Here is a 13,858-nt window from a genome sequence, read left to right on the forward strand (position 1 = left end):
CAATCAATTTTTACTCCTTTATACTTCATTATGTGATTGTCATGCATCTGGATTTGGGGATCATGTATCAGTTCTGCTATCTATATTGTTTTTATACAATGTACATGTCATGTTATATGCTTTATATCATATGTGTAAATAAACATGTTACCATTACCATGGCAGTAGTTTTGTGTCTCTCATATAAAGTCCCAACCCCTATTTATGTATTCTCATTACAGTACAGCAGTTACTTGGCTATGCACCAAGTTCCCAAACAAGGTCCATGAGGGCAGTCAGTGTGCGCACACAAATTCAATCACTCTGCAGTGTATTTGGCCAGTCTTGCTATCAGCATTGCACCCGTGATCAGCAGACCTAATGCAATGGCAGGACACTGCAGACTCTCAGTATAGCGGTTTTCCCATACCTCCCATACTAGCAGATACTTGCTGTAGTCCAGGAAGAACCACTGAACTACGAGAGCGCTCACCAGCCCCCTTTGCAGTTCATTGAGAATTACAAGCCATCTGCTGCGGTGAAAGATGGTACTTGTAGTTCATTCATTGACAGATTCTGTGACTGAATGATAAGGCTGTGTGAGCAGAGTCCCGCACAACCATGCTATTTTCAAATTGGGACAGCGGGTGCGGGGAAAGCATCCCCTGCCCGCTGTCACAATGAGGGATTGGGGGGATGCAGGCAGGTTCCTTATTGTAACATGTTACATCCTAAATACAGGTGTAACATGTTACAAAGGTGAACTTACCCTTCCAACTTGTTCCTTTTCAAAGCAATTGTTCTTTGTTTTAACTAAGTTTGGTGTAGACCAGGAGTAGGCAACCTCAACACTCCAGCTGTAATTGGACTATGAGGCATTCCTAGACTCCTAAAGCAGGACTTGACAAATTTGCCTGAAATCTAGGAGCCAGCTAAAAAAGTTAGGAGCCAGTTTTTTTTTTTTTAAACTAACAACCAAGCTTTATTTAATAAAACGGATACTAAATTTACAAATAAATACGACTAGAACTCCACTCTCTTCTATAGCGCAATTGGATGGAAACAGACTGTCTCTTTCCATCCGATGCCATCTGATCCGATCAACGGGATGGATAGAAAATAGAACCACCATCCGTCTGTTTTTGGCGGACAGGATCAGATGGCGGCAGATTACTGCTCCATAGAGGAGACTGAAGGGTCCGATCAGGTCTGCCTGAAAAACTGACAGGCGGACCTGATCAGACAGCCCGTGTGAAAGGGGCCTTAGGCTGTGGTATGGCGATGAGGGAAAAAAAAAAAAAAAAAAAAAGATTGATATAATATATATATATATATATATATATATATATATATATATATATATATATATATATATATATATATATATATATATATATATATATATATATATATATATATATATAAATTTTTTTTTTTCTTTTTTAAATAAGAATTGGAAAAAAAAAACGTATTTTTTTTTAATAATTTAAAAAAAAAAAAGAAAAAATTATTTAATTTTTTTTTACATTTAAAAAATAAATTAATAATAATAACCATACTCCCTGTCCACTTACCTTTAAGCAAAGGTAGCTGGACAGAGAGATGAAGCCTTAAAAAAACTTTCCTCTCATTTCCTCTTTGGAAGGAGATGGAAAGGCATTAAGAACATGCATTACTCCCGGCCACCACAAGAGGGCGCCAGTTCCCCTAGCCTTTCTCATCTCACAGAAGAAGGCCGAAAAGCCGGGGCCTCAATTTTTGGACAGCGCGGAAGTCCGTGCACTCGAGGAGAAGGTGGGGGGCTCAAAAGGGACAGGACACCCTATGCAGGGCACCCCAGGCGCCAGGTCGCTAATTCTAGTCGCAAATGCGACCTGGCGCCCGGGTTTGTCGAGCCCTGTCCTAAAGGCATGATGGGATTTGTAGTTTCACCACAGCTGGAGCACCAAGATTGCCCACCCCTAGTGTAGACCCTTTAAAGCAGAACTCCACACAGATATTAAACACCAATGAATGCAGGTTCATCAAAACAAAACGTGTGCAAAGTATTACAAAGTGCTTTTTTTTGCATTAAAAAACTCACTAAGACTGAAAACTCTTTCTACACCATTTTACTTGATCCCTCCCTACTGCAATACAGGAGGTAGCTGCAAACAATGGGTGGGTGTTAAACAATTGCTTCTCTACAACTGCCCAGTGAAGCAACCTCTAAGAAATGTCAGGGCAATATAAATAACAATATAAAAAAAATTATATAGATCTATAAAAAAATATGTTTGCGATACAGGAGGTTCCTGTACTATAAATCGAAGTAGTACGGAGAGTCCTGATGACTTTGGGGAGACCGGTTCGAAGAGGAGGATGATGATGGGGATGAATATGGCTGGGGGGTAGGTAATGCCTTTTGCTCCTGAGAGTAATTAAACGATGGAGTTTGTGACCGAGTGGTGGGTGAAGGTTCATAAGCAGGACACAAGGGAGGCGATGTCGGGGGATGGCTGAGGTTTGTATGGGAGGGCTTGGCTGAGTTTTTATTGCAAGACCGGGCGTGCTGGGCAATGTATGTGGAGTTGCTATTTTGCCAGTTTGGAGTTTGTGGTTCTTTTTGTACCGGCTCCATGAACTTTTTCACCACGTGCATTAAGCTCAGCTGCATGTCGATCTTTCTGTCCTCTGGAACTTTTCTGACGAACGGCAGCAAGCTTTTTAGGAAAATCTCGTCCGAATCCATTTTCTCATCAGTCTTTTTTCTAAGCGTGCTCATGACGCTGAGCAGTTGCTTCTCCCACTCATTCTCATTTTTGTTTGCTGCTTTTTTCTTGTTCTTTTTTGGAGATGACAGGGCCGAGGCACGCACCAAGGTCTGGGCCGGCGGTAGCCGGAGGGGCAGCGGTAGCGGTGGCTGTAGCGTGGGGCTGGCTGCTACGTGATCTACATCGATTGGCTGCTGGATGTCAATCGAATCCTTGGCGACGTTAGGAACAGCAGGCGCTGTGTTAAGTGAGCTGAAAAAACAAAAAAAAATATATAAATTTATCAAATTACAGAAAAAAAAACAAAAAAAAAAAATTGCATTGCACTTACTCTCTGAGCTTCATGGTGGGTTCCAAGAACAGAAGGCCATCATAGTGGATATACTTTCTCCTCCGATTTGTCGGTATTCCACTTTTTTCTAGTTTCTTCTGTAATGTGAGCTCCCTCCTGAAGCAATCTTTAAGAGATCTCCATCGGGTCTGAACTTCTTTAGCTATTGGGGGGAAAAAAAAAAAAATAGATTTTTGTCTTACCGTAAAAATCCTTTTCTGACACAGCTCCAGAATCTTCTTGACCATTGGGTTATGCTGCCCCTTACAAGAGTAGGACACTAGACCAAAAAAAAGCTTTACCACTCCTATGGGACAGTCCCAGGGGTAAACTCCCACTTCCTGCTATAGGCATTCAGTTTAGTTGCAAGCAGTGTCAGAAGAAAAATAACCCAACTCAATAGGGGGGTGGGTGCTGTGTCCGTCAATGAACATCAGAGCAAAGGATTTTACGGTAAGACAAAAATCCCATTTTCCCTTTCGTTCATTGATGGACACAGCTCTAGAATCCAGTAAAAAAACAGAAAAACCTAAACCTAGCCAACCAGAACAACTGGAGCGTACCTGAAAAAAAAAAAAAAACACACACACAAACATACACCTTCAAAGAGGACTAATCCTCTCAAACAGTGGCCTGCAAATCCTTGCGGCCCAAAGCAGCATCCGCAGATGTCGGCACATCTATTATATAAAATCTTGTGAAAGTCTGCACAGACGACCTTGCCAACCTGCACCACTGATGCCTGATTGCGGAAGGCCCAGGAGGCACTAAGCATTTAGTAGAATGCGCCTTATCAGGGAACGGAGTAACCTGACCTTTGATGGAATAGCGCTGCACCACCGCCTGTCTTGTCCATCTGGAAATGGTCGTGGCAGACGCGACCAACCCTTCGTGAGGTCCATCCGTGAGGACAAATAGTAAGGCTGATTTCCTAAACGACTCGGTTCCCGCAAGGTACACCCTGATCGCCCGACCCACATCCAGAGAGAGTGCAAGGCAATCTCCTTAGGATGTTCAGGTTTAGGACACAGGGAAGGCAACACAATGTTTTCATTCAGATGGAAACCACAGACAACCTTAGGAAGGAACGACTGACAAGGGTGAAGCACCCCCTTATCCCTGTGAACTACCAGGTAAGGTGGACAAGACAAAGCCGCCAGCTCCGACACCCTGCACGCAGAAGTAATAGCCAACAAGAAGGCTACCTCCGAAAAGGCGGGTACTGGAGAAGCGACAGCACCAAAATTAGATCCCACTGGGGCAACAGTTACCATGCTGGGGGAGCCAAGTGGTGAACCAAAGAATGCGTAGCCAAAGGACGGTAAAAGACGACTGCCGAGGCCAAAAACCTGGCCCTTGACGGGACCCAAGGCCAGGCACTGCTCAACCACTGCAAACAAAGACAAGGAAGGGCGCACCGACCTAGTGCATTATCCTCAAAGGGCTTTTTAATAATAAAACATAGAAATGGCTGCTCACAGAGATGTAAATCAGTCATATCAAAACCAAATGTTTGAGTATCAGGAGCAATCCGTGCAAAAGTCCACTGTTCTTATCGGATGATGGCTGACGCGTTTCGAGGCTTCGTCTCTTCCTCAGGTGGCTCTGAGGAAGAGGCGAAGCCTCGAAATGCATCAGCATTCATTCGATAAGGACAGTGGACTTTTGCACGGATTGCTCCTGATAATCAAACATTTGGTTTTGATATGACTGATTTACACCTCTGTGAGCAGCCATTTCTATGTTTTAATAATAAAGTCCTTATTGGAGGTTAATGTGCTAGGTCGGTGTGCCCTTCTTTGTCTTTGTTTGCAGTACTTGTTGGACTACCCCAGTCCTATAGGGCAGCAAGACCTTAGCCATTCGAGATGCCATGGAAAGAGTGGTCGGGGAGCTTGGATTCTGAGCGCAGGAGAAAGGTGTTATATACACTATATCGTTTTGGAGCTGCTCAACTCATTGGAGGAATGCCAAAATCCAAGCCACCGAAATAACAGGGATGAACCCCAAGAGACTCGCACCACGCAATGTACGCCTTCCAAGCGCGATGGTAAAATCTTCCTAGGAGGTAGATTTTCTGGCCTTTTACAACATGGAATCACAGATTCAGACAACCCACTATTCAACACCTGGCTTTAAACAGACAAACCATTAAAGCCAGCAACTGTAAAGCAGGATGGAAAGATTGGCACTTGGGCCAATAAATCTTCTCTGAGAGGAAGTCTCCAAGTGGCATCGGTGACCAGCCATACCAAATCGGCATACAGAGACCGGCGAGGCCAGTCTAGAGCCACTAGGATGACAGGATCCCTTCTGCCTCAATCCTTCGCAGGAGACTTGGCAGAAGTTTCAGCGGGGGAAAGGCGTATATCAGAAGATACTGGCCCCAAGGAGAAACCAGTGTGTGACGTCAGCCAGGAGGATCCCAAGTCCTTGTCATAATTCTCTCGGGAGTTCCCCACCGGAGACACAGCTGAACCTTAGAATGGCGGCTACCTACCCGAGCCTCCAGGACACTTCTTGTGCCCCGTTGGCGATTGACATGTCAAGGCCGTGGCATTGTCTGAATTAATCCTTACCTGCCACTCCTGAAGGCGATTTGTTTAATGAGCCAGACAAATCTTATCGCCTGAAGTCCCAGTATATTTATCGGTAGTCTTGACTCCCCAGAGTCCAGACTCCTTGAACACATCCATGCCCAAAACGCCTCCCCACCCGGACAGGCTGGCAACCGCGGGGACCACCGTCCAGTACAGGGGAAGGATGGATTTGCCCTTTCGAAGCGCCAAAGAGCAAAGGCACCATATCAGGGACCCTCTCGAATCCCGGCTCAAGAGGATCAGATTATCTAGAGACTGTGGATCCTTGTCCCACTTGGCAAGAATCTCCCTTTGCAGCGGCTTGAGTGGAACTGTGCAAATGGAACTGCCACAAAGGTAAACACCATCAGGCACAGCGCCGGCATGCAAGTCCTGAAAGAAGACCGACTGCTGAACAACAGAAGCCGAGTCACATCTTACAGCTTTGGAGTTTTTGTTCCCCTGGCTGAAGCAGAATCCAGAGTCAGACCCAGATATTCAAACTTGGTGGATAGAACCAGAGTAGACTTTTGGAAGTTCAATTTCCAACTGAACTCCTACAGAGTCCGCACAGTAATTTTCAGGTTTTCCTTTAGAGAGCAGTTGGAGACTCTGCTCGCAGAAGATAGTCCAGGTACCTAGTACCGCAATCCCCCGCGGCCGCTACAATGCCAACATCGGGGCCAACACTTTTGTGAATACCCAAGGAGCTGAGGCGAGATCAAAGGGTAACGCTATGAATTGATCATGCTCCTCACCCATGGCAAGCAGAGGAAGCGCTGATGAACGACATATTGGAATATGAAGATCAGCATCCTTTGATGTGGGGATGCCACTAATGCACGGGCAGTTCAAAACCTCGAGGTCCAGGATTGGACGTACCTTGCCTTCTTTCCTGGGAACTGTGAACAGGTTTGAGAAACCTTGAAAACTTTCTGATTTTGGAACCGGAACAATCACCCCTTGTAGTAGAAAGACTTGCACCGCCCCCGAAGAGACCCCGCAGGGAGTCTGGGGACAACTGCAGATCTGAAGGAAAGAAATTCACTGGCGGATAAGACTGAAACTCGATCTTGTAGCTGGCCTAGAACAGCTTGTGGATCCACCTGTCTTGAATCAGGGAGGTCCATAGGTCCGGAAAGAAGCGAATACGCTTTGCCCACTCTGTTAAAGTCTGGGACACCAGTGCTATGGTGAACACCGGCCTAAGGACCAAACCAGCCACAGTAAACACGTGGTGGACCAAAGTCTCGCCTCTCCTGTGAAAGGGATCTTTAAAAGCCGGAGACTCCTCTGGAATTAGAGTGGAATTATTCAGCCTGAAAACCTGAGAATCCACCACAGGTGGGACTGTCCACTTTTTTTTTTTTTTAAACTGGGACTTCTCAAAGGGATACCGTCTAGGGAAAACGCTTCGGCACCGACAGAACGCATTTAGGTCACTGACTCGTGACAATTTTGCAAAGTGGGCGGAAATAGGGGATACCTTTTGCCGCTTTTGGGGAGCTGCAGGTACCCAAAGGGGACAGACACCTTCGACGCAGCAGCTGCATCCTTCAATTTTTAAAGTTGCCTGCACCAAGAAAATCAGTGCATCCACCAGTGCTGTTTCCTGTGAGGCTGCAGTAGAAGAGGAATCAGCCTCACTATCAGAGCACTCAAAGTGCGTGGACGCAGACCGAGAAGGGTCGCTACATACTAAGCTCACCCTGAAACATAACAATCAGGATTGTTGCATAGACACAAAACAGGCAGGGGAGGGTCACAGGCTGCGATCCCGCAAGGGGACGCCGATCCAAGACCCACACGAATGGACCAACTACTGGAACCCACAAAAAAAAAAAAAAAAAAAAAAAAAAAAAAAAGGCATGGCCCCTAAATGCCTGCCGTGATGCAGACAGGCAGGCAAGGTACCCAGATGGTCCACAGCGTTAAAGGGGGGGGGGGGTACCCTACGCAATAATGGCGGCATGCTGTCATCAAACAAAGATGACCACCCCCACAGCACCCCCCCCCCCTCGTGGGGAAGGCACCAAACTGTCCGCGGCCTAAATTTTGGTGGAGGCCCAGCCACACAGATCCCTTCCAAGGGAACGCAGGTGGCTACAGGACACTCACAGGGGTATGGAAGACCCACTCTAGAGGGGCTGGGGAGAAGGAGGGGAACCTGGTGGTCCCACTGTCCCAGGGAGGGGCCCACACCTTCCCCAAAATCCTCAGGGGGAGAGAGGGGGGGGGGGGGGGAACAACTACTTACCATACCATACCATGGAACCGGGTGGGAACCGCTCTGGACAGATCACCTCTCCACCAGAAGGAGGGTGCGGTCGGCCAGGAGGATCGCTGCAACCAGGTCGCATGCGTCCCCGCGAGACGTTTAACTTGCATGCCTGCCCCCGTCCAGTGGGGCTATGTCACGGCTGACCTAGTGTGGAGCTGAGGCCTGCACACGGAGCGGAGGCTGGACTGGGGAGACCTTAAGGATCTAGAATATCCAGTCTGTTGTCCAGTCCAGTATTTGATTGTAGTTCTCACAGAACAGAAAAAAAAAAAAAAAAAAGATTACAGAAAATTCCATTTAAAAAAGGAAAAAATGCTAGGACCAGAGATCCCAGCAAGGAACTAGGTCCTGACTAGGCAGAAAAAAAACTGAATGCCTATAGCAGAAAGTGGTAGTATCCCCCCTGGGACTGCCCCTTAGGCGCGGTAAAGCTTTTTCCTGCCCATTGTCCTACTCCTGTAGGGGCAGCATAACCCAATGGTCAAGAAGATTCTGGAGCTGTGTCCATCAATGAACGAAAGAGAAAGTATTTTTAGGAAATCTAAATAAAAAAAAAAAAAAAAACAAAACACATCTTTAACCACTTTAAGATCAGGCTTTTACTGGCACTTTGTTTTTTAAAATCAGTATTTCTTGCTAGAAAATAACTTCTAACCCCCAGACATACTTTTTTTCAGTAGAGACCCTAGGGAATAAAATGGCGATCATTGCAAATGAGGTCACATGGCAATTTTGTTTTGCAAAAAAAAAAAAAAAAAAAAAAAAAAAAAACCTAAAAATCTCAATAGGTGAGGCTTTAAACATTTTCACAGGTTACCCGTTTAGAATTATTGCTCTTGCTCTAAAGCTCATAGCAATACCTCACATGTACCATGCAAATACTGTTTACATATGTGTGCGCGATTTACGCATGTGTTATTTTATCCATATTATATCCATATGTAAACATGCCTTGTAGTTCATTCACAAGCCTTTGTAACTGACAGCCCATATGCAGGTAGGGGCTGAGAGCTGCAGGGCTCGTCTGCAGAAGCCAGACATTGCACCTCTGATCCACTTAGCACGGATGCAATGCTTTCCAGGCTCCTGCAGGAAAAATAATAAATGCGCTTTTTCTGGGGGCGACGACGTGTGACTCTCTCCTCCTACAAGCTGCGTTGGGTACTTAAGTGACGAATCAAGCAAGCCCTAGTGCTGTAATGTGGGAACAGAAATAGTCCTGAGCACTGGGTAAGCTTCAGCCAGAAGGACCTGGAGATTACGCAGGGCTCCTCCTCTTTACTATTGAGGGCAAAAGAGCAAAGGAGCATAGGGAAGAGGTATAAACATTTGTGTGGGTGAAAATTAAAGAGGTTGTAAACCTCAGACATGAAATATGAGCAAAGCATATTCATCTATAGTGTGTACTCGTCTCTACCAGAGCACTAAGTGTAATTTCTGTCTGCCGCCTCCTTCCTCTGCTATCCACTAGTCACTTGACAAGTTTTCCAGACACCAAGACAATAAAACCTGATGGGAGGGAGAGGAAACTTCAGCTTTCCTTTTTTTTTTTTCTAAAAGCCTAAACAAGCTTTATAAAATTCTGTACTTTGAAGGAGATGTTGAGAAGACTACAGATAAACAGGTAAACCTTATGTAGTATTTGTTTCACCTCTATGTATCACCTGAGGCCAGTCACTTGACTGGGTATAGGTAAGAGTTTACAACCACTTTAAAACAGAACTCTGGTCAGTCATCAAATATGAGCAAGGGTTAAAGTATATGCAAAAACATTTGAACCATTTTGTGCATATGACTTGTAAATAAGACCACTGCGATAATTTTGCATAGTTTACATAATTTCTTTAATGCCAAATACCCTTTTTAGCCTCTTCTATAGTGAAGTCGTGTGATCTTCTCCATGTTCCTCTGCATTATTGGATAGGTGTGCAGAGCTAGGGGGCAGCATGTGACGTGCTGCAGACATCACAGCAGAACACGTGCTTTGCCTGGGGCCAATCAGATGCTTGATTGACAGCTCCAATCTGCATGGCCTGACTGAGAAGTGCTGTGGCTTAACCCAGTGTCTGACTGGGGTCATGCACCGCTAGCTAGCTTAGGCCCCACACTAACCCAGAAGTACTTACATCTTACGTGTTAGAAGTGGAGCATGCACACTCTGGTGTCAATGGTGCAGAGGCTCTAGGAGCCTGCAGATGATTGCCACAGAGTAATTGGTAGGATCACATTTTCTAAAAGGAAAGTTTTTTTTTTTTTTTTAAATAAAATTTTAACCACTTAAGCCCCGGAAGATTCCTGACCAGGGCCTATTTTGCGATTCGGTGACTTTAACGGACAATTTCGCGGTCGTGCGACGATGTACCTAAACAAATTTGACGTCCTTTTTTTCCCCACAAACAGAGCTTTCTTTTGGTGGTATTTGATCACATGTGCGAATTTTTTGATCATGCGCTATAAACAAAAAAATAGCGTCAATTTTGCAAAAATAACAATATTTTTCACATTTTTTTATATGAAATTCCCCAAAAAAAATGTAAAAAATCTAAATTTAACATTTTAGGCCAATTTTTTTTTTAAACCATATGCTGGTAAAAAAAAAAAATTGCAAAAAGCGTATTTTGATTGGTTTGCGCAAAAGTTATTGCGTCTACTAACTAAGGGAAAGATTTTTGTCGTTTTTTTTTTTTTTTAACGCGCAATGGCGGCGATCTGCGATTTTTTTTGCGGGACTGCGACATTGCGGCGGACAGATCGGACCCTTGACTGACATTTTTGACACTTTTGGGGTTACCAGTGACATTACTGCAGTAATCAGTGCTATACATATGCACTGTTACTGTAAAAATGACACTGGCAGTGAAGGGGTTAACTTTTTTTGAGAGGGAGGGGTTAAGTGTGTCCCTAGGGGCGTGTTTCTAACTGTGATTGGCTGTGGCTTGATGAGTAAGAACAGTGATCAACGGTCCTACATAGTAGAACCGTCTGATCTCCATTCTTACACAGGGGAGAATGACAGGCGGCTTTGTTTACACTAGCCGCCTGACTTTCTCCCGGTGTAACGGAGGATCGCGAGTGCCCAGCGGACATCGGGTCCGCCGGGCACACGCGTGGGAGTCCGTGACCGCATGGGAGCGCGCCTCTGGCGGCGCGCGCTCCCTAGAGCCTCACAGGCTAGCGACGTAGCCCTACGTCGCTTTGCCTGTGACGGGCTGACCGCCGACGTAAATAGTCGTGCGGTGGTCGGCAAGTGGTTAAGATTATTTATTTTTTATTTTTTTACGTCCAATTAAAATACTTTAGCTGGGGACCCCTATTGCTCCCCCGACAGCCGGTGCTCTCCTCTCCTGGAATGAGAGCGAGCCCCCGATGTCCTCCTGTACAATACGGGACCACAGGTCCCGCATTATACCCGATGTCGGCAGATGGGTGGTCCTACGACGGGGGAACAGATTTGACTTCATAGGACCGCTCAACGAGCAAGGAGGTAGCAAGAAATAAATGCACGTCACATCTGAGAGAGGCAGATTTGGTAAAGCAAACTGGGTTATTCTTGAAAATGAAATGTCCATTTAATTTATATATATTTCACCTTTGATATTTTTCTCCTTTTCACTACACAGCTCCCAGTCTGGAACCACAATGGCGCAGATTTCATCCCAAGCCTTCTTCTTCTTGTACCTATCGGCATAGGAAGGAGTTTTGGGGTTGTATAGTTCAGGACGTTCCTGCACCAACTGAATCAGCTGGGCAATGTCTATGAACATTTTGGAAGACATTCTGTGGATTCTCCCATCTTTTTCTCTTACCGCTTCACCATAAGCTAGAAAAAAAAAAAAATGGAAAATCAATATTCAATTTCATGACAAAACTCTGTACCTTTCACTTTACCCTTTTCAGTGCACCCCCTGACCACCTTATACTTACCTCTCCAGGTCAGATAATGTTTTAAGCTGTAGGGTGCAAAATACTTGGTCCAAATACTATTTTACTAACTACTAAGCCCAAACAATGTTACACGATGTAGGCAGTGATGTCATCAGTCAACACCAGACACTAGCGGACATCAGGTATTTTGCTGGTGGCTATGACAGTTACAAAGGATCATGAGTGGAACTTCAAAGAGGAGTGCAAAGTGCCCAGGGAAGATGGTTCAAACAGTGGCAGCTAGTACGGGGAACTTCGGATGCAGCATTGAAACATGTTACATGTTCCACCCTACAATCATGTTAGAACATGCAACATGTTCCCAAAGGTGAACTTATCCTTTAACAGGACGTTATTGAATTTGAATTGGTTATACTGGGATGCCTGCAGCATCCAGTTTCCCTGGATGTAAAATGACACCATTTTTAAAAATGAAAAGCATTTGATCACATCGATTTTGGTGTGATCAGATGCTTTTAAGTGCAGAGGAAGAATCTGGTGGCTAATAGATCCAAGATCGCTCCCTAAAGGAGTACCTGTCCCTGCCTATTGTTGCCACAGAGGATATTTTTTTATATTCCCTGTAATAAAAGTGTAAAAAAATAAAGCGCCCCTGCCCACCCCTCCCCCGCAAAGGCGAATGCACACACTGCTCCTGCACGCACACAGCAATTGTTCCATGGGTGATGCATCATCGTACTCGCCAGATCATGTGAAGTCATTTTAGCAGCAGAAGACCTGAGTGAACCAAAAGTGGTAACCTGTAAAGGCTTTTAAACGTCGCCTATGGAAAGTAAAATTTACGTCATTTGTCGCCATTGCATGGGCGTGACGGGTTTGGTATCCATTTATGTGATGTAACATTGTCTTTTAAATGTTACCAAATAATTGGGTATTATATTGCATTTTAATGCATTAAAATAAAAAAAATAAAAAAATGTATTTTATTCAATAAATGTCACATAAAAAAAAATTGCAGAAACCACCATTTTATTCTCTAGAGCCTCTGTGTTAAATATAAAACGTTTGGGGGTTCCGAGTAATTTTCTAGTAAAAATACAGATTTTTACAAAAAGGGCCAGAAATTGCTTGGGGTCAAGTGGTAATAACCAAGTCCCATCGCTCCGCCTCAGTACCTGTAAAATGCCAAAATTTCACTGGGCAGTAGAGATAGTTCCACAGTTGACTAACAAGGGGCAAGTCTCTTCTGTGATAAAAAGCCATGCCTGGCAGCATTTTTTGCAAAAACAACTTTACTTCCACAATTAACCACCTAAGAACCAGGCCCATTTCTGAGACTTGTTGTTTAACCACTTCAACCCTGCTCACATTGCTGCTACTGCGGCACGATCCCGTCTCGCGACGTAGACCTACGTCGCTGGACTCCGCCCCTTGTGGGCGGCGCTCGCGCGCCGCCGGAGGCTCGCGCACCGCCGGAGGCTCGCCCCCGCTGTCACTGTGAGTCGGACCAGGGGAGGAGCAGCAGCGATCGCCGCTGCTCTGCCCCGATCGTCGGGGAATCGAGTGAGGAGATCCGCCCGCCTGTGTAAACAGAGCGGGCGGATCTCCTAAGTGACAGGGACTGACAGATCGGAGTGTTCAGCATAGCTGAACATCCGATCTGTCCTTGTGTCACTCAGTCACCTCCCCCCCCCCCCCACACGTCAGTAAGCACCAGGCATACATTAACCCCTCCCTCTCCAATAAAATTAACCCCTTCCCTGCCAGTGTAATTTTTACAGTAATAGTGCATATATATAGCACTGATTACTGTAGTAATGTCACTGGTACCCCCAAAAGTGTCAAAAATGTCAGTCAAGGGTCCGATCTGTCCGCCGCAATGTCGCAGTCCCGCAAAAAAAAAAAAAAAAAAAAAAAAATCGCAGATCGCCGCCATTACGTGTTAAAAAAAAAAAACCACCAAAAATGACAGAAATCTTTCCCGTAGTTAGTAAACGCAATAACTTGCGCAAACCAATCAAAATACGCTTATCGTGATTTTTTTTACCAA

The 13,858-nt window shown here is 45.2% G+C and overlaps 1 protein-coding gene across 1 annotated transcript in view; it reads right to left on the reverse strand.

Moving 5' to 3' along the window:
* Positions 1-2,074: 2,074 nt before the first annotated feature.
* Positions 2,075-13,858, reverse strand: part of LOC309559952 (uncharacterized protein) — a 72,516-nt gene continuing 60,732 nt past the window's right edge. Inside the window, exons 8-10 of the mRNA XM_082263429.1 lie at positions 11,513-11,743; positions 3,064-3,226; positions 2,075-2,984 (exon numbers count right to left, since the gene is read on the reverse strand). Coding sequence (XP_082119555.1) covers positions 2,279-2,984; positions 3,064-3,226; positions 11,513-11,743 — 1,100 coding nt within the window. The 3' untranslated portion in view covers positions 2,075-2,278. The remainder of the gene's footprint in view (positions 2,985-3,063; positions 3,227-11,512; positions 11,744-13,858) is intronic.

The sequence above is a fragment of the Pelophylax lessonae genome (assembly GCF_965119305.1).
Source record: "Pelophylax lessonae genome assembly, chromosome: 7".
NCBI classification, from domain to species: Eukaryota; Metazoa; Chordata; class Amphibia; order Anura; family Ranidae; genus Pelophylax; species Pelophylax lessonae.